At 38.4% G+C, this 18,211-nt stretch overlaps 3 protein-coding genes across 4 annotated transcripts; 2 read left to right on the forward strand and 1 right to left on the reverse strand.

The window, feature by feature from the left end:
* Positions 1-196: 196 nt before the first annotated feature.
* Positions 197-2,495, forward strand: LOC107221091. Its single transcript, XM_015659970.2, has 3 exons — positions 197-374; positions 489-630; positions 739-2,495. Exons 1-3 carry the CDS (start codon positions 197-199, stop codon positions 1,655-1,657), a joined length of 1,239 nt encoding a protein of 412 aa, XP_015515456.2. The 3' UTR covers positions 1,658-2,495.
* On the reverse strand, positions 1,474-7,189 carry LOC107221111 (rab proteins geranylgeranyltransferase component A 1). Of its 2 annotated transcripts, none has more exons than XM_015660003.2 (11): positions 6,909-7,189; positions 6,740-6,806; positions 6,353-6,544; positions 6,068-6,254; positions 5,744-5,981; positions 5,032-5,254; positions 4,720-4,926; positions 4,507-4,631; positions 4,328-4,410; positions 3,889-4,065; positions 1,474-3,762 (listed from the first exon to the last, which is right to left on the reverse strand). In XM_015660003.2, the coding sequence occupies exons 1-11, from the start codon at positions 6,955-6,957 to the stop codon at positions 3,589-3,591; spliced, it is 1,722 nt and encodes a 573-aa protein (XP_015515489.2). In that variant the 5' UTR covers positions 6,958-7,189; the 3' UTR covers positions 1,474-3,588. The 2 variants fall into 2 exon arrangements, with proteins under 2 accessions (XP_015515489.2, XP_015515488.2); XM_015660002.2 differs by having other exon boundaries at positions 4,250-4,410.
* Positions 7,190-7,259: 70 nt separating this feature from the next.
* On the forward strand, positions 7,260-9,777 carry LOC107221121 (histone PARylation factor 1). The gene is made up of 6 exons (XM_015660013.2): positions 7,260-7,366; positions 7,456-7,751; positions 7,959-8,495; positions 8,590-8,738; positions 8,985-9,223; positions 9,351-9,777. Exons 2-6 carry the CDS (start codon positions 7,620-7,622, stop codon positions 9,650-9,652), a joined length of 1,359 nt encoding a protein of 452 aa, XP_015515499.2. The 5' UTR covers positions 7,260-7,366; positions 7,456-7,619; the 3' UTR covers positions 9,653-9,777.
* Positions 9,778-18,211: the final 8,434 nt, after the last annotated feature.

The following is an 18,211-nucleotide window of genomic DNA, read 5'->3' on the forward strand; positions in this document are numbered from 1 at the left end:
AAACTGCCCATTGTAATGGCGTTACGCGGCATCAACGCGTTATAATCGCTTATAATTATGGCATAACGCAGCATAATGCGCATGCGAGAATCGTCAATCGAGTTCAAGTTTGCGAAATCGTATTGACAAAAGTCTTTGATAAAAGCGGAACTTTTCAAATTGTTTAATTGGTGTTTGGATAATTCTTGTGATTGAAATGTCCTGTGAAACGCCTAGCACCGAACTGGGATCTCACATTTGCTTGAAGCTGATTAATCTTGTCAAGGACCATCCGGTCATGTACTTGCCGTCAAAATCGTCGCCTACCCGTCGAAAGAATCGAAATGAAGTAAACGGAGTTTGGCAAGTGATTTCTGCGGAGATCGGTATTTCAGGTGAATTGATAAATATCTTCATACTTGAAGTATTCGTGATCCATGAATGGGCGAAATAAATTTTTTGTTTTTTATTTTCGATATTCATTTTTACGACGTTAAATTTGGTTACAGCTGAGGATTGCAAAAGGCGATGGAAAGGCTTGAAAGACGTTTATTCTAAACTTAGGAGACGACGACTGCAGGAAGGTGTTTTAGGAATTTCAGCGAGAAGAAAGTGGTTGTACGAAGACGCTATGGATTTCTTAAAATTTTCGTATGTATTCATTCCGGATGAGAAGCCTATTCTCTCCGAAAGACTCGATATATTTGAAGTTAAACAAATTTTATTAGTTTATGCATGCCATAATTTCTTTTTAACAAGATTTGAGCGTTCTTACCAAGAAGCACTGGAAGCTTTTGAAGAGGTTGATTGCGATGACTGGAAATTAGAATATGCGGAATGCAGCGATGCTGGAGAACTGTATTGTAATGATAACAACAAGCAAGTAAATTCAAACGACGAAAAAAGCAAAGAGCAGTCGTCGCAGACTGATGAAAAGTTTAAAGATAAGACATTGGAATGCATGGACTTGGATTTGCATGCTGACACCATTGCAGGTATAGAAGAACAAGTTTCGGAACAGAGCTCAGAACAAGATAATGGAGGATGGAGCAGTGGCCTTGATAATGAACCACCTGTTCAACCTTGTCTGGTAGAAAAAAACACAAAATTGCAAACAAGGTATCGAGCTATTCGCCCCAAACCTTACCAGTTGAATGCGCAGCGTAATGGTAGAAATTTGAGGAGCAGTAATGCTATTCTAAAAACTAGCACAACTTCCACACCTTCTATTGTAAGTGTGTCCAGTCTTAATCCAATGAATCAAATAATTGTTGAAAGCCCCAAGTTGCAATCGGATAAAAATTGTGATACTGCCGTTTTGACCAGCACAAATATGAAAGTTAATAATTATCCAAAGATGGAAACTGTTGGTGTTAGAGTCACTTCTCCGTCACAAGAGCCAAAAGAGGATTGTAAAAATATTAAAATAGAAATTGATTCTTCTCTCAAGTCTAAAAAAAGTTTACCACCACCACAAGTTTTTCCTAAAAGGAGTAGCACTAGCAGTGTGGAACTATTCTTTGAAAGTATGGCACAGACTGTGATGAATTTACCCATGAGAGCACAAGCAGAAATCAAAATGGAAATTTGTAAATTGGTTACTCGAGCAGAAATTAAATATTCCCAGGTACCAAATACAAAGTTAGGATCCCGTAAATCAAAAAGCAAACAGAGGTGAAACTAGCTGCAAAAGCTTGTATTAATGGTAATATTTTACTTCGAAAAATGAAACTAACCCAGTACACAGAGATTCACAGTGATATAAGTAATGGGAAATATGTTTTGAATTCACCACAAATATTGCCAAATATGTGAATGTAATAAAGCCTCAGGAAGGAGCACAGAAGTCTGAAATAATCTTTTAAATTTCGAGACACTTTATTTCTATGTAAGAAATAAATATTTCAACAACAAAAATGCATAAGACATTTGAAAGTATGCCAACATACCTATACTTAAATACTTATGTATTATTGATTTTAGGTAGAGAAGAGATTTTATTTATTTTATATCATTTCCGACAATAGCATACCGTAGATAATATGCATACATGTAGTTAAAGTGTCAAATTGAAGACATCTCATCCTCATTTTTAGCTTTTTGGTTATTTATTACACATACAGTGCACGAAAATGATAATACTAGATCTGTGAAATAGTTTGGCGTATGAATTGTATGAGCGCAAAGGTGAAAGTGAACTCTTAAACCCTATCAAGAATTATCGTCGTATCAGGATTAACCGTTGTAAAAACACGATTAATAATGTTTTAAGCAGCATAATAATATGCGTAGAAGCAATATTGTTGTAATACAGATTGTAAGTAGACTGCAGATTAAAACAGAAGATTTTATAAATGGAATGGTTTGCGACACTCGATAATACTCGAAATGTTGATTTGTGGACTGTGCATTGAAGCATTTTTTTTTTCCACAATTTAGAAGCAACATAAATCTTCAGTGTCGTAAGAAAAGTTAAATAAAGTTTGTTCGCGTCGTTCAATAACTTCATAGATCCGCCACTACATGAAAAAACACGCAAATATCCTTCATGTATGATACTTTTTTAATTAATTGTCTCTAGTATAAATAAACCTCAATTAGTAAGTAATCAGGAAATAAATTTTATTTTCAGTATCTTCGAATTTTTTTTCTTTTGGATAAGTTGATAATTATGACTATCGGCGATTGGTATTCTTAGACCTCTGAGAGTATATTTAGAAGCATTACGTTAAAACAAGTGGAACTAGTGCATTTGTAATATTGAATCGAGCAAACATGAAATTTATCAATGCATTATTAAATATTTATTTTTTTCGAAGAACTTAAATGCATAGAAATTATTTTTGCCTTAGCAAGTTTCAAGCTCTGTCTCAGTTTTCTACTTTAGTTGTTAGCCTTATGTTTATCAGTACCCGAAAAGAGCAACCTTTATACCCTCGCACTTTTACTTAATGGTAACTCAATATAGCTGTTGAAGATACAATTTTACAAACAAAAGAAAATCAAACTAGACTTATTTCTGTAAAATAATACAGTTGCACAATTATTGCTGATAAATTGTGAAATATGAATTGAAACATGCGATGCCTTAGCAATGGAATTCACACTGTCACCTGAGAGTATAAAAGGGAAGTGTTCAACAGTAGAAATCTGGCTCAAGCTTATTCATCTTGTATGTATCATTTTGCTCATTGACGTGCGATCAAATAACACGTGAAAATATCACAGCCCATTGCTATACCCGGAAAGTTATTCAACGTTAATATAGTAATATCACAAATGTTTACATCCACAAAATTGTTTAATTTCTGGGTAAGTAACATGTATTTGGTAATATGGTAGCTGTGTGTCAAGACAATGAGCCTTGGTTATTCTTTGCTTGCTCCCGAAATTTAAGCAAATTCTATGATGTACCCCTTCTCAGATATACTCTTAGGTGAATTTTTTTTCAACAATATTGTATAAAATCATACATGAGACTTTTGCCGATTACAGGTTCGTTCAGTTATCCATATTTAGATTTAGATTTGATCCTATTCTGTTTCAATCCTTTCAATTTCTCACCTTAATACGTGCTAGTATCATGTATCACGATTAATGGAATTCCTTTCATTCTTCTTTTTCTGTTTTTTCGACATCCTGTTTCTCTTCTCCTTCTTCTGGCTTGTCTCCCTCAAATTGTGGCCCCGGAGCCTCCTCACCCTCTAATACAATTTCCTCAGGGTCTGGGGCACGAGGTAGAAAATCTTCGTCAGGATACATGGCCTCGAATATTGCTTTAGCCTTGATAAAAGAAAGGGAACAAGAAATCAAATTTTGTTAGTAAATTTAACTTGATCACGTTGTGGATCATAGATTGGACATGTATACCAAAGGCTCTGACGGCATATTCTGATTTTATAAAATTACCTGATTCACAGCAAAGTCGAAGTCTAAATCCAAGTCAGGCCCAGAACAGAGATGCACGTTACTAGGAGCAGAATCGCTGAGTTTAATATCACTTGCTGGCAAGTTCAAGTACAGTGACCAGAGAACTTGTGGTTTAGGACTTTCCAGGCTATCATCTTTCGTCTCGCCAGAACCTTCCTGGAAATCACATGTCTCTAATAATTGCTGTACCCTTCCAACTGGCAGAAATGAGACAAAATTGTGGTGTAAATTTGTCCGAGCTGGGAGTATTACTAGGAAAGAAACACGTCACTGTCGGTGACTACTATAGGTGGGAGGTATATGTTAGTGAGTCCTGACAGTACGCAGTGTTTCTACGTGCCTGGAGATGTCTCTTGTCGGGAGATACAGTCTGAGTGTGAGAATCGGTGGCATTTCGAGTGACGTTAGGATCAAGTACCTCGGCATGTAGGAATTTCTTAGTCACGTACGCCAGATCTTCCTCAGCTGTCTTGGTTCGCTTGCACGTCACATGTATCATAACTGAAAGATTGGATTTCTCAATAACAGATGATATTGAACAAAGAAAGAAAAGAAACGCAGGTATATACAGATTCAAAATTAATAAATAGTGCTTACAAAGTCCTTGAGGGCACGCATTTGTTGATGGGCCGAGTTCAATTAAAGTTACGGCTTCTTGGCTAGTTTCTTCTGGAGGATAATAGAGTAGTGTTAAGTTCTCCTTTTCCCCCTGCATAATAGATCTGCAACATTGTTCAATTGAAAATGCAGTGTACGATATGCTTATTAAGTAGCATCATAAAAGAGAAAAGGAACAAAAAATCGACTTACCTGTCAGTGATGAAAATTCCACGAGATATCTGTTGCTCTCCACTGGATGATACAATTTCTGGTGGTAAGTGTCCTTGTCCAACTACCAAATGCTCCAAAGCCAGTCTTTGCTTTCCAGTTATAATAGCCTTGCATTTTCCATCTCCAACGACGATGCCGTCTAGTTGTCTCTTCAGGCAATATACTCCACCAAAAACGGCGCACAGACTGTTAAAAAGAGAGAGATAGTCTTTTGGTCCTTTTTCTTCCAGTATATTTTGGTAATGATACTAAAAAAAAAAAAAAAAAATACCACAAGGTACATCCACTTACCGACAAAAACATTGAGGCAATTCACCACTTCCATACATGGGCCAAAGAAAAGGTGTATTTCCATAGCGGCCAAGGCTGTTTAGGAAATGTTTAGTACGATTGACTCCATCTCTTGTGGAAGTTTTATCAGTGGCCATTGCTATGGCTTGCATCACATAGTGTCTTACCATGGGGGTAAGGTTTTTCGTATCGAGGTATTCTAGGAATGTTTTGTCCTGGAAACCTGCAACAAAATTCAACATTCTGTAAATTTTTCTCCAATTTTTACCAACCAAGGTTTCTAAATCAGTATTAGCCATACGATGCCATAGCAAATGCTGACTCACGAATTATTCTTTCTCAAAAGAAATTCATTTCAATTGCAAATAACGGATGTTTAGGATGGTAAGCAGACGGTGGATGACAAACCGTTGCCATAAACGGATTCAAGCCTATTGTTTTTCATGAACAGTTAGCACCAGTGTGTTGGACAGAATGTTGATCAGTTGAGTGACTCCTTTCATGCATCAGGTTGTGCTAAGTTTATTGATTATTATTGACGAATACCTAAATCCTGCGGGTTAACAGCCTCAACGTATCGTGTTTATCCCAACTGAGTATTGGTCTCAAGGCTGTTACACACCATTGATCGCGATATTTTTACAACAAGGAAAAAAGTTGTCAATGCCAATCCCCCGCTTCTTCCTGTGCTGTTTGATCTACATTTACTTACCATTAAATTCAGGACTGTCTGCTCCTTGTTCCATGCACGATGTCAGCAGTTGCATCAACATCCTCTTTTCAAAAACACTCACAGTTTTATTGGCAAAAACATCTGCTCTTGAACACGGAACTTGGGTCAGCTTGCCATCCATGTAGGTAGCAACTCGAGAAACAGCTCTGAACTCTGCATATCGAGCAATGTTGCTAGAGATTAGGAGTTCTACCAGTTCACCGCGAGCAAACAATAGCTGTGAAATGAATCAGGATAAGTTTGAATCTTAGAGCAATTTTACAAGATATATGTGTTTCAGTGGTATATTTTGTTTCCTCTAACCTTTGGTGCCAAGTCGATGTTAAATTTTCGGTATTCCTTTTTAATCCGATCAATGCTCCATTGTTTGACAGTTTCTTTTTTCTCACTTTTATCTTCATCAGATTTCTCCGCTCCGTCGTTGGCTGCTGTATCTCCAGAGCCATCAGTTTGCGTGTCTTTCGTCGACAGTACTGGCAGGTCTGCATCACTGTCAAAATATTTCAAGAAAAATTAATTAATTGATTACTGTGATCCGATGAGATTTTGAAACTATCTGTTTCGATAAAAGTTGGCAACTCGACTTACTTGGAGATAAACCATTTTTCAATGATATTTTCAACAGTGGAATATTGGTTGCTGGCTTTTAAAAACTTCTCATCAGCTTGAAGCAATGAAGTGGTATCTGCTACGTTCTGTTTGGGAGATTTTAGATCTTCTATCCATTTTTGTAGACCATCGAAATTAAAGGTAGCCCAAAGACCACCGTAGTATTCATTGCTAAAAATTGAGGTTTCGTGTTAATGGATAAAATATTAAAAATACAAGTAAACAGATGGTGCTTTTGTTGAGAGAGTGCCTACAATCTACGTTTACATTAGTAAGTGCAGACTTTTTTACCGGCGGTTCGTTTCAGCGTTTTTTTACAATATGAATTTATATAGAAATTTATGAATAAAAAGTGATAACAGCTACCTATCAAGGTGTAGAACCCTTTTTCCGATCCTGCTAGCCGCCGCGGCGACGATGGATTCGGTCATTCCTGAGTAAAATAGTGATAAATAATTTAGTACGCTTGACAGAACACGAATGAATTGAAATATATTCTAATATATCGAGGTTTGTGATATAAAAAAATCAATACCTGTACCCACGACGACAACGTCGTATTCGGTCGGCAGGTCGTCCTCCATGGCTCGGAATAATAAAAATAACTATTCAACTCGTATAACTTGTCGCAGATTGTACCGTTTCAAGAAGCACTGACCGAAAACAGTCAATTCATTATTCGCTATTGCTCCCTTATGACAGATTTCGCAGCTAGCAACCCCATTCGCGACTCGCCCCTCCTCGCTCAGGCTTTCACCCTTTTTTGTTCAGAATTTGACAGTTCGGTCGCTCCGTCGGCGCTCCGCCAATCCCCGTTTAGAATTTTGCTGCATTTTGCTGCGCGTCCACTACGCGTCGCAATTTTGTGCCCGTCCACTTCGTTACTCGTTGCCAACTTCAAGGCTGCCAATACAACGACCGCGTTTAGGAATAAAAATCTTCGCGTATCAACACGTAATTTGACGCTTTGCGTTGTGCTTTTGATCCAAATAGGTTGATCATTTCATTCACATTTCTATCGCATTTTTTTCTACCTCGCTTTTCGACTTTCTTCGCCAAATCTATCTCTTCGACTTTTTCAGTTAAAAAACGAAACTTGAAATTGCCGCTGTTGGCGAATTCACAGTTTTCCAACCGCCGCCGGATCGTCCCGAACTTAGTCACTTGATATTTGGAACGATATTCGAAAAGATTCAAAATTCAACGCTGTGAGAGAGTTTAATAAGTTTCTGATAAATCAAACGATATGTCCAGTTTCGATGAACTTTACGAGACATATGTCAAGGACCCCCGAACCCCTTGCAACTATGGTGTCAAATGTTATCAGAAGAATCAAATTCATCGGGACAAATATAAACACCCACCTCCGGACGATCGAGTGAGTTAACCTCAATAACGTTTCGATTTCTACATTTTTCTCTGAACAATCAGTTGAATTTTATAATATTATACTACGTACGTAATACACTTCTGTTCGCAAGCTATAACCGATATTGGAAAACCTTCTTAGCAATTCCTGCAAGAGTTCTAGAAGTTGCTTCTACTCCTTGTTACGCTAACACAACAGCTAATGTGATTGTTCCAGAAGGGAAAAAACGGCACTAGATCGAAACCTAAAAAACGCACAAGGCTGGATCGGAGAAATGATGAAAAGGACGAGCCATCAATTACAGAATCCGACTCCGACTCAGAAGTTCCTGAGATAACTTCGAAGAAATGCTGTGTGTCGCTTGATTCATCTGATCAAACTGCAAGTGCTGGTCAAAGCAGTTCAAAACAAAGAGAATCTGACGTAGGAAGCGAAGATGAACAGAAATCTGATATTGTTAGCTATTCGAGGAATGAGACAGAAGATAATGAAACAGAATCGTCGACTCTTGTGGACGAAAAAGAATTTATAAAAGAAAAATTTTTGGTACATATGCCGTCAGACTTTTACAGCTTCTATGAACTTTGTAAAGAGATATCGCCTAATGACCCTTGCAGCGCATTCAAAGCTGCTGATCTTTTACTTGTTGGACCATATGATGTTTTGAATGGAAAATTATTGGATGCTAAAGTTGAGAATAACGACCTGTATCTCAGGCACTGGAGATACTTTTATGACCCTCCCGAATTCCAGGTTCGCTAAGTTATTTATAGCGTTGAGAACATTAGATGTAGGATATTTATCTGGTCATTTTAATTGCTTTTACTTTCTACAATTTCTTTTGCAGACTATTATTAAAGGCAATGACAAGGAAGGCTTGCATTTTGGTTATTGGAGAGACGAGCCAAAGAAGAATCCTGTTTTCGTTGCTAAAAACTCTATGAAAGTAGATTGCAAGATTAAACCTATGGCAGAAACTGTCTTTGGAGCTGTAGAGTAAGCTGATTTACTAAAATTAGGAAGGTATCTAATCCACATTGCGAGAATTATCTGATTTTTGGTGAATCCTGAGGGAGTGACTAAAAAAATTGAACGAATTTGCAAAGAATTAAAGTCATACATTTCACTGTGCCCAGGATTACAAATTCCTCTCAAAACTGGATTTATTCTCTATGGAGGATTAATTTAAAACTGCAATACTATTTTAAAATATCATGGTACAAATGCGTTCTTTGTTCAAAGTGATTATTTGGAGGAGAAACTTAAGACGACTAATCCATTCGCAAAGCCTAAAGTGGCCAGCTTGCGTCAGCGGCTAAAAAAATTCGCAAATGCTCGGTGCATCCGGTTGGAAAAGAGCACGGAAACCATGAGAGCCAGGGAAAGACTAGTCGTAGCCAGAACGTTTCATCGTGCAGGAATTGTGGTGCCATATAATAAGAAAACACAATTGGGATACAGAGAGCTGGCTGCAACTGATGGTCGAGTGTTTTTCATCATTGTAACTTGTTGTTCTGTTGTGATAGTTTTTCCCCCTAGAAATCAGAGAAAAGAAAAATTCATAAAAACCTGAAAATTCGTCACTAACCATTAATTTTTTACCTTTAGGAAATCTGAAGAAAATTTTAAAACAAATCGATGAATCAGAAAACGACGCTGAAAGATCTGATCACTTGATTAACCTCGAGGAAGTAGAACGACTGGCTACCATCGCCGCTGACGAGTGCGATTTCGGAACGTGCCTAGAATTGGGACACGACCTATTTTCAAGCGGTAGCGAGTATGTTCAGACCATCGCTGTTCGAATGCTTACAACCGCATACAGTCTGCTTAATCGTCCGGAATTTTTGAAAATCGTCAAGGCGCATTGCTGCGATAGAAAGACAGGCTGTGTTCTCGGAATCATTTAACGAGAAAACTGGATTGAAGCCGTAAGGTAATTTTTAAGATATGTTTTATTAAGATATGTCCACAAATACTTGTTTATGCTATTTCTTTTTTATAAATGCTAAATAAAAAGAAATACGAACGTGAATTTCGGTATCCGGCGCGGTGTATAAATTTAGATGTAACAATCCGCTCCACGCTCCACGCTCCAATTCCTCATCCGAGATCGAAATCTAATATCAATACTTACAATTCAAAAACCGTGGAAATATTCATGAATGCCTGTATAAACTGCGCCACGTTAGTTGCATCACTGCCGACGTTAACCTGTTACATTCTGCGTCGGTAATGCAGTGTTCTGATCTCGGTTGTCAATAGTTTAACTTCCAGAAAAATTGATTAGAATATATCTACGCGAGATGTCGCCACTACTAGTGTAAAATTTGAATGAAAAGCGCCGAACGACGGTTATAATAAATCTCAGGAGCAGCGAATTTTACAGTGCGCTAGGTAATCATTCTATCAGCCTTAAATTTACACCCTAGTTCCAATCAGTTTTCTCTCTTTCCCTATCAATTGATTTGTTAATTTTTTTCGTTTTGCGCACTTAATTATTACGAGTGATATTTTTTTTCTTGTACGTGCGATGTACGCGCAACACTAGAAGCCAAGCGCAAGATTAAGTTAGTCTAGCTAATGTACCGCGATATTATTATGTGCGCATAATTTAGGCTTATCCGTATCTGCCATATGGGGATATTTATAAAGCCCGTGAGAGCGTGAATCTTATACGTATGTACAAATATCGATGTATGTGTGTATGTATCTAATGTGTACATGGTAGAAGCGCGTTGCACTCGTGATGAGAAATCGATAGATAAGCCGAGTCGAGTTGTTCCTTTAAAGAGGGAAGCTTTGAACTCAATACCCACACTCCATTGATATTTAGGAGCTCGTCTATTAACGATCATCGTTACTCTTAATCGGTCTCCGTTGCGCGGCCCTGCTCAACTCAATTTTCTACATTCCGTGATCTAATCCCCTCCGATTTGAGAGATCTGTAGTTATACGTGTGTCACTTTAACGAGGCTCTGACGAGTGACGCAAATTTAAGCCTTAGCGTGTCAATTAAATTCGCCGTAGAATCGTCCTTCACAAATGTCTGTTTACACAAAAACGTAGGTCTTTGTAATTATAAAGTTCGCAAGGCTGAGCAATTTAATCATAATTGACGACGAGAACCGAATCGCGGGATAACTTGAAAAGTCGGAGAGCACGGTTTTCAAATAAATGAGAAATACGCGGCGAAGTGCTTCCAACGTTTCTAAATTCGGCGAAACCTCGAAACGCTCGTTTCTTACCGACCAATATAATACACGTTCATTCTACACTAATTGAATTTACCTAGAAACCAGACGAAGTTCGTAAAAATTTCTTCTTTTCCCAAACGTCGAGGCTTTTTACGAGGCGAAATGAATTTATTCATTTATTCAAGACTGTACAAAGAAGTAGGAGGTCAAAGTTCAACCCGTTGATTGTTTGCGCCCCAAGATTTTCAGTTTCTCTTCTTTGTTCAGAATGTGTTCCACATCAGTCCAATTTTCCAACGAGACTTTAGAATACAGAAGCACGGTGCATAAACCACTTCGCGTTTCACCCTCGATCCTACGAATTTGTAGACTCGGTGAAAAATACAATCATTATATGTGCCTCAAAAACAAGAGCATAAAATCGCTTTTATCAGCTGCATTCTCTCTGCGATCTCTCACAAAGTTCGCTTTGGGAGATTGGATTAATTCGTTAGATTCGGAAAAATTATCGGGGCTATTGATAACGGGTCGCGACATCGAGCCAAATTTTGGCAAATACTTTACTTTACAGCGAGACTAGCTCGCTGAGATAAATGTGGAGAAGACGCGAGATTACATCAAGACTAGGGGTAGAATTTTGTAGGTAACAGTGAAGAAGTGTAGAAAAGTAGACAACGTTATCTTGAATGGACGCCTTTCAGACGCGGGGTGAGTTTTAGGACATAACGGATCTGGGACGAACGGGCGAAACTCTTACGTAGAACACGGCGAAATGCGCGAGACGGTGATGGAAATTGTGGCTGGGGATAATGTTTATGCTAATTCTGACGTTGCCGTTCTGGCCTCGCTCTCTTTTTCTTCTCCTATTTTTTTCTTTTACTGTCAACGTTTACGTCGCGTTGCACGACGCTTTTTACGCTGGCTGAGTACAATCATTGCGTTATTTAAAACGCTGCGCAACGACAGATTCCCGCTAATTTTTCCGTTCGGTTACTCGGTTTTTGTACTGTTTTTTTATTTGTTTTTTCTTTGTTTTTTTTTTTTTTTAAGTAATCGACACGAATATCGGAACGCATGCTTAAACTTTTTTAAAGCTCTCGATAAAATGGTTGTATATTATTCGTAAAATCGTCGTGTGAAGCTGTATAAGCATTAATTCCGGAGAGTGCGACAAGTTCCTTATGCAGAAAAATCTTGAGAGGCTCATACCGCTCTATCACATTTGCTCACATTGTTATTACTCGCGTTTAGAAACTCTTTTGAATTTTGGTTTTACGGTACGACGATTGAAGAATTTTGTTCCATGAATTTCTTCACCTTACGGTAAAATTTTTTCGAAACACTTTCACATCCGTGAAAAGTGAGATGAGTTATCCGTGCATATACTTATACACAAATTAGATTGTAATTCCTGAATTTGTTTTTGTTTCTGCAACTGTTGTAATAACGTCAGCGGCGGTGTTCTCTACACTTTTCATTCGTACAAGGACTAAAACGATACTGCAAGGTATAATCTGGCTATAATCCCATATCCGCCTTTGATCTCGCGGATAAAAGCAAAAACGATTGTCGACGGGGAAATGTCGGTAAAAAAATACGATCGCCGAATTGTCTGGGTTGAAAATTTCCGAGGATCGAAAAATACCGGCAACACGAGGCGCGGTTTTGTACACCCGCTTCGATAATGTACGAGTATAGCAACGAAACTCGATACTTCCGAGGTGGAAAGTTACGCTTTGACGAAAACCGGAGGCTACAATATTGAAAGGTTTCAACGGCGTCGAAGCGATCGCGGTATCGATATACGGACTCCCTGATCCGCGTCAAATTTTTTTTACGATCAGAAATTGGCTCACTTTATGCTGAAAAAAATGTTGTCCCAACCGATTTTCCGCCTCCCGCATATCGTCGGCAATGTTTCTATTTCGACCGGTTAATCCGTGACCTCGCAAATTATTTTTTGATTTTATTTGCGCGTTTTTCCAATTTTCCAATCCCTCGTTACCTCGCTACTTGCCTTTTACTGCGATTGAGAAAGTGCGAAGTGTCCGGCCATCCGGCGTCGCGATGCTGACGGAACACTCGAACTCGAACTCGAACTTCCCCCATATCTATATCCGTCCGCACCGTGACTCGTGAGCAAATAAAATCGCCGGTTGTGGGTTACTTTTTTTGCCGATATAGACCCGCGGAATGCAAGGGGAAAAAGGAGCCGGTTACGTACTCGAAATTATTTTTAGAACGTTGACGGGGAATTGTTTAGCCAATAAAACCGGTTTTACAATAAGCTGATTTAAAAAGCAAGAATTTACGATCGAATAATTAAACATCCTACGCGTGTATTACACGTATACATCATGCATAACACAATGCCGGTACCCACATTTTGTGGGCACACCGAATATCACCCACAGATAACGATAATACGAAACGAGATATAGAAAGATGTTGTGCCGCTATTCATTGCTGCGAAAATCTCTCTTCTTTCCTACAATATTGCATGATTTTTGGAAAGAAGGAAAAAATTTTCCCTGAGATGTATTTGTATTCGATGACATTCTGCAAATTTCACCGATTGCGAAATTAAACTGTGAATATTCGCACGTCACTTGCTAATGTCATAATTATACGCCCCTCTTCGAATAAAAGTAAAAATTTTGTGCGGACGTACGTACAGACTTCCGGAGTATGTGGAAGACTTAGTTTAAAGACTCGTTTAAACTAGTATATCACATCATTGCCAATGTCGCATTTTTCGGATTTTTAACCCTCGCATTTTATATTGTAGAATTTTATTATACCCCCGTTTAATTTGCGTTGTATTTTCATCATATATTGCGGATCGATGATTATTCCTGTATAATATACGTCGTCACGTGTCACGTTAGAAATTCTCTCAGATGAGCACCGGAAAACGCAAAATCCACAACTCCAACAACCAGCGTAATAACAACAACGATGTTGAGGCCGAATCATTTCTCCGGTACATATCAACAAACAGACCGAGTCGTGTGGCGCTTTCGCTTCGTTTCGTGGAATTTAATGCTGCCCAATGATATAATTGATAAACGAGAGGGTTGGTCGGTACTTTGGTAGGAACCGCTCGTTTGCAGAGGGCAAAGCAAATGTTTATCAAAGGTGCGAGGATACGCGGATATGCCCAAGGGATTTCAAAGAAAACTTTTACTGCAGACCTGCCTGACTCTTTACCATTTTTTAAACATTTTTTTTTGGTTTTTCTTTTACACGTAAAGTAACGTAGACGCAACTGACACGTCGTATCAAGAGTCGGTGAACTTTTTCACAAGCGAATCTTTTCCGCCATTCAATTTTTCTATGTCCTTGAAAAGTCTAATTAATAATTATATTTATCAGAAATTATTTCTCACGATTTGTGAAAAACTTCAGACGTTATGTCGGTTAGAATTTTGTTTCATTACAAGTTTTTTGACTTTAGGGAGTCGTGAAATTTTTGTTTGTTTATTTTCAAACCTAAAGTTATGGATTGTAAATATTTAATTTAGATTCTGCGAGCGTCGGAATTGCAGAAAGTAATCAATTAGAATGCGCGAAACTCTTGAGTGCAAGTTTTTATGCGAACGTGAAAACGTTTTCGATCTTATCGTTAGCTAAGCGCCATTCCTGATTAAAGACATTGTAAAAACTTTATTTGACCGGACGGAATTGCTTGTTATAAACTTCGACGAAGTAGTAAATTGAAAAGTATTCATCAATTAGGGAGAGTTCTAGTGATTTTACGTAATTATTTCACGCGATATGGTGCAAAAGAGATGTATTCATAGCATTTTATATTATGTAAATAAACCAGCTCTGATCGGTTTTGCGAAATTACGTAACGTTTTGTAAAAATAACGAGGAATTTCACGGCGTTGTATAAAGTTTTGAATAAATAACACATTAGATAACAATAAAATTTCAATAATTTGAGAAAAGTTTTCAGGATCAGAATATTCAAAATGTTTAAACTTCTGCGTTATTCGAATTTCCGGAAGTTCATTTCCATCACGCTGTGGGTATTAAAGGGAAAAAAAGTAGGGAAAAGTTCTAAGATAGGGAAAGTAAAAAAAACAAAAAACATTACTGAAAAGTATCTCAAATACCAAACGACTACGACACGTTTTGAATTCCAGAGATTTGAAATTACATAACGATAAACTACCGTGAATCACAATTGGACGCAACCAATTCGCGACCATTAACATCACAGGCACGAAATAACGGTGTTTTTTTTTTGTCAAACCCTTTTTTTCTCTTATTCAATTTTTTTATCCAGACGAACAGTTAGATCGATTATTTTTATATTTCCCGTGACTTGCAAGAATTTTTTACGCCCAACGGCAAAACTGAGTCTCGTCATAAAAAACTAATCCAGTCGGAATGTAAATTTGAAATTTTTCGATACGACTGTTTTATTTTTATCTTATTGTCGGGGGAGTCACTGGTTGTCCAATTGTAAGTCCAGAATTTCAACCAGATGCCGCATTAGCCACGACGAATTTATTTTCCTCACACGACTCTTACGTTTTCACAATTTTACAGTAAATTATCATAGCTAAACACGTTGGGAAATTTAATTTTTCTTAACATTTTTTCCCTTACGATCGTTATTTTTCGACACAAATTCAAGGTGGCTGCCGAAGCTACTGCAAAATCTGATCGAAATTCTCGATATCAACTATAATACATCCCCCCCCCCCCCCCCCCCCTCCTTCGCCCAACGATCAGTGAAAGAAAATATTGATATTAAAAAATAGAAATATCACCCAATTTTTTCTATAACATGGCGACACGTTCAGAGACAGAAGAGAGTTAAATTTTATTAAACAATGTCCCGGAGCAATGTGCCCCCTAAGGACAACACAAATGGTGAAAGAAAAAATAAATATAAAATAAAATGAAATAAAAATAAAAAATAAACATATAACAATGTATAAAAATATTTAAAGAAAATACGCCAACTAGAGGAACCTTACTAAAGCTAGTCAGCTAAAAGCTAATCCTACGAAGCACATATATTCACGAGTTGTGAATCAAGTATCGACATATTAAATTAAATTAGGCATCTAAAGGTGGTATCGGTTAGCAATAAACAGTATCGCTGGCCAAATATTCCCTAAGTTTTACCCTAAAGACATATACGGAAGATGATTCACGAATCGAGATAGGCAACGAGTTCCAGAGGACACAAGCCGATACGAGAAACGATCTTTGGTATACAGTTGTTCGGTGTAAACGGATCCTTTGGGTCACCTCTGGTGAATCGGTGACGTATTGCCGACAAGAACACCAACTCGTCAGAGATACAACTAGGTGACCCGAGACTCAAAGTATCGAAACGCAAAGTTCCCGACAGGTACTTGCGCCTATCAGCCAAAGCAAGCCATCCAAGCATACGGTGGTATGGGCTGATATGCTCAGATTTGTGCGCATCAAATACGAAGAGAGAGAGAGAGAGAGAGAGAGAAAGCAAAAACGTAAGAGTAATAATCCTGCAAGCCTGCAATTACGGCACGCGTGTGTAGCGTGTATTACGGGACCAGGTACGTACGACACCGGTGTCGGGGGATGGTTATACCGCTGAAAGGGTTGGTTTTGGGGTGGTTTTGGGACGGTTGTAACGTTGCCGCGATGTTCGCGAGGGCCGGGGGAGGCTGTGGTGAGGGCAACGGGGGGCGGGGCCGGGGAGCGAGGGGGAGGACCGCGACGAGGGGTTTCTGAGGTGAGGAGGGGGGGAGGGGGGAGGGGGGAGGGGGGCTATCCGCGTAGGATACGCATGCTCGTGCCTCAGTGGAGCGCGCGACTTCGTACCGAGAGCAACGGCGAACTTTTCTGACCGTACATCAATTACATTACACTTGTACACCTACGTTACACCGCTGAGTTACACATACGATATGTATACATACATACATACACCCAATACGTTGTACGCACGTTACGCGTCGGAAATTTTTGTCAGTCCCGTATAATCGTTGCGGTACGTCGATGATAGTAATAATAATAATAATAATAAAAATCATAATAATAACAACAATAATAATAATTGTGGTAAATTGAGAAGAGGAGGAAATAATTTGCCGCAACACACGTCGTCTCTTCGCTACTCCCCCTCCTCCCCCCCAGTTCCACCCCCGTCCATCCCGCCGCTCGAACCTGTGAGAATTCTATCAAGGATATAAATTATCATGCCGCGGTATATAACGAGTTAGTTTTTTCATTGAGCATGCAACGATAAGAAATTCGAACGTCGTGCGAAACGCACGTTATGTACGGTAGGACTGTTGATATTGTTTGAAATAACAAGGCGATTTTAATTGTTGCATTTACACCGATGCCGATAATTACGAGGCGGATGGTCGGGGGATCGCGACCTGAGGGTTGACCCGCGCCGTTTTTATACCGTGCTAAACTCGTTGGGTTCGGTTTATTTTGCACGTTTTATTTTGTTGTTGTTGGTTCGTTTGTATAATACGGAGGGTACGAGTAACCGCAGCTGCAGCGATCTGCTGGTGATATGATGTTTTATTTTTGACATTTGACAAAATAAAAAATAAAAAAAAAAAAAATAAATAAATAAATAAATTGATAAGTAAACAATTGATAAAAAAAATCTTTCCTTCGTAAGTATAAGTAGCTCGTCGAAGAGCGCACGCACAAGTGTTTCATGTTTTAATTAAATGTATAATTAGGGTGTATAAACTAATCGGTGCGCGTATATGTATATATTGATACATCAGTGCACAAGGGTTTCTTAACGTGGATGATAAATACAAGCTTCTAAATGAAAATATTCTGCGTATAATTGTATTGACTTTCGCCCCGTTACTTGCACGGTCTAATTCGAGATTGTTCAACGTTCGTTAACGTGTATCGATATGTGTTAGAAATGCATCGTGTATATACTGTGAAAAAATGATCACGACCAACTTCAAGTTTTTCGAAACCCTTTTTAGGTGCGATCTCCAGTGATCGTGAGCGAATCGGTTAGCGAGAGGGGTGTAATAACAAAATAATTATAATACAATACGGACAACAAAGTATACGATAAAAATTGAACAACGATGTGGGATTGAAATAATTAACCTGTATAACGAAAGAAAAATCGTATAATATAAATCTCTCAACGATAAGCGGGATAAAGTTGGCAAGTTAATGTTTTTGTTTCTCAAATTTAACAAGTGCGGACAAAGTATTTATAAAACGAATATAACCGACTTACTGCAGTGTTAATAATATGTGAAAAGTAAAACG

This window comes from Neodiprion lecontei, chromosome 6 (genome assembly GCF_021901455.1).
Source record: "Neodiprion lecontei isolate iyNeoLeco1 chromosome 6, iyNeoLeco1.1, whole genome shotgun sequence".
Lineage (NCBI taxonomy): Eukaryota > Metazoa > Arthropoda > Insecta > Hymenoptera > Diprionidae > Neodiprion > Neodiprion lecontei.

Coding starts and splice junctions, on each gene's coding strand:
- LOC107221091 (XM_015659970.2), top strand. CDS start 197: ATGTCCTGTGAAACGCCTAGCACCGAACTGGGATCTCACATTTGCTTG. Junction 375..488: donor TGCGGAGATCGGTATTTCAG/GTGAATTGATAA, acceptor ATTTGGTTACAG/CTGAGGATTGCAAAAGGCGA. Junction 631..738: donor ATGGATTTCTTAAAATTTTC/GTATGTATTCAT, acceptor CTTTTTAACAAG/ATTTGAGCGTTCTTACCAAG.
- LOC107221111 (XM_015660002.2), bottom strand. CDS start 6,957: ATGGAGGACGACCTGCCGACCGAATACGACGTTGTCGTCGTGGGTACA. Junction 4,927..5,031: donor TTGCCTCAATGTTTTTGTCG/GTAAGTGGATGT, acceptor TCTTTTTAACAG/TCTGTGCGCCGTTTTTGGTG. Junction 3,763..3,888: donor TCGACTTTGCTGTGAATCAG/GTAATTTTATAA, acceptor TCTTTTATCAAG/GCTAAAGCAATATTCGAGGC.
- LOC107221121 (XM_015660013.2), top strand. CDS start 7,620: ATGTCCAGTTTCGATGAACTTTACGAGACATATGTCAAGGACCCCCGA. Junction 8,496..8,589: donor ATGACCCTCCCGAATTCCAG/GTTCGCTAAGTT, acceptor TTTCTTTTGCAG/ACTATTATTAAAGGCAATGA. Junction 9,224..9,350: donor AGAGCTGGCTGCAACTGATG/GTCGAGTGTTTT, acceptor TTTTACCTTTAG/GAAATCTGAAGAAAATTTTA.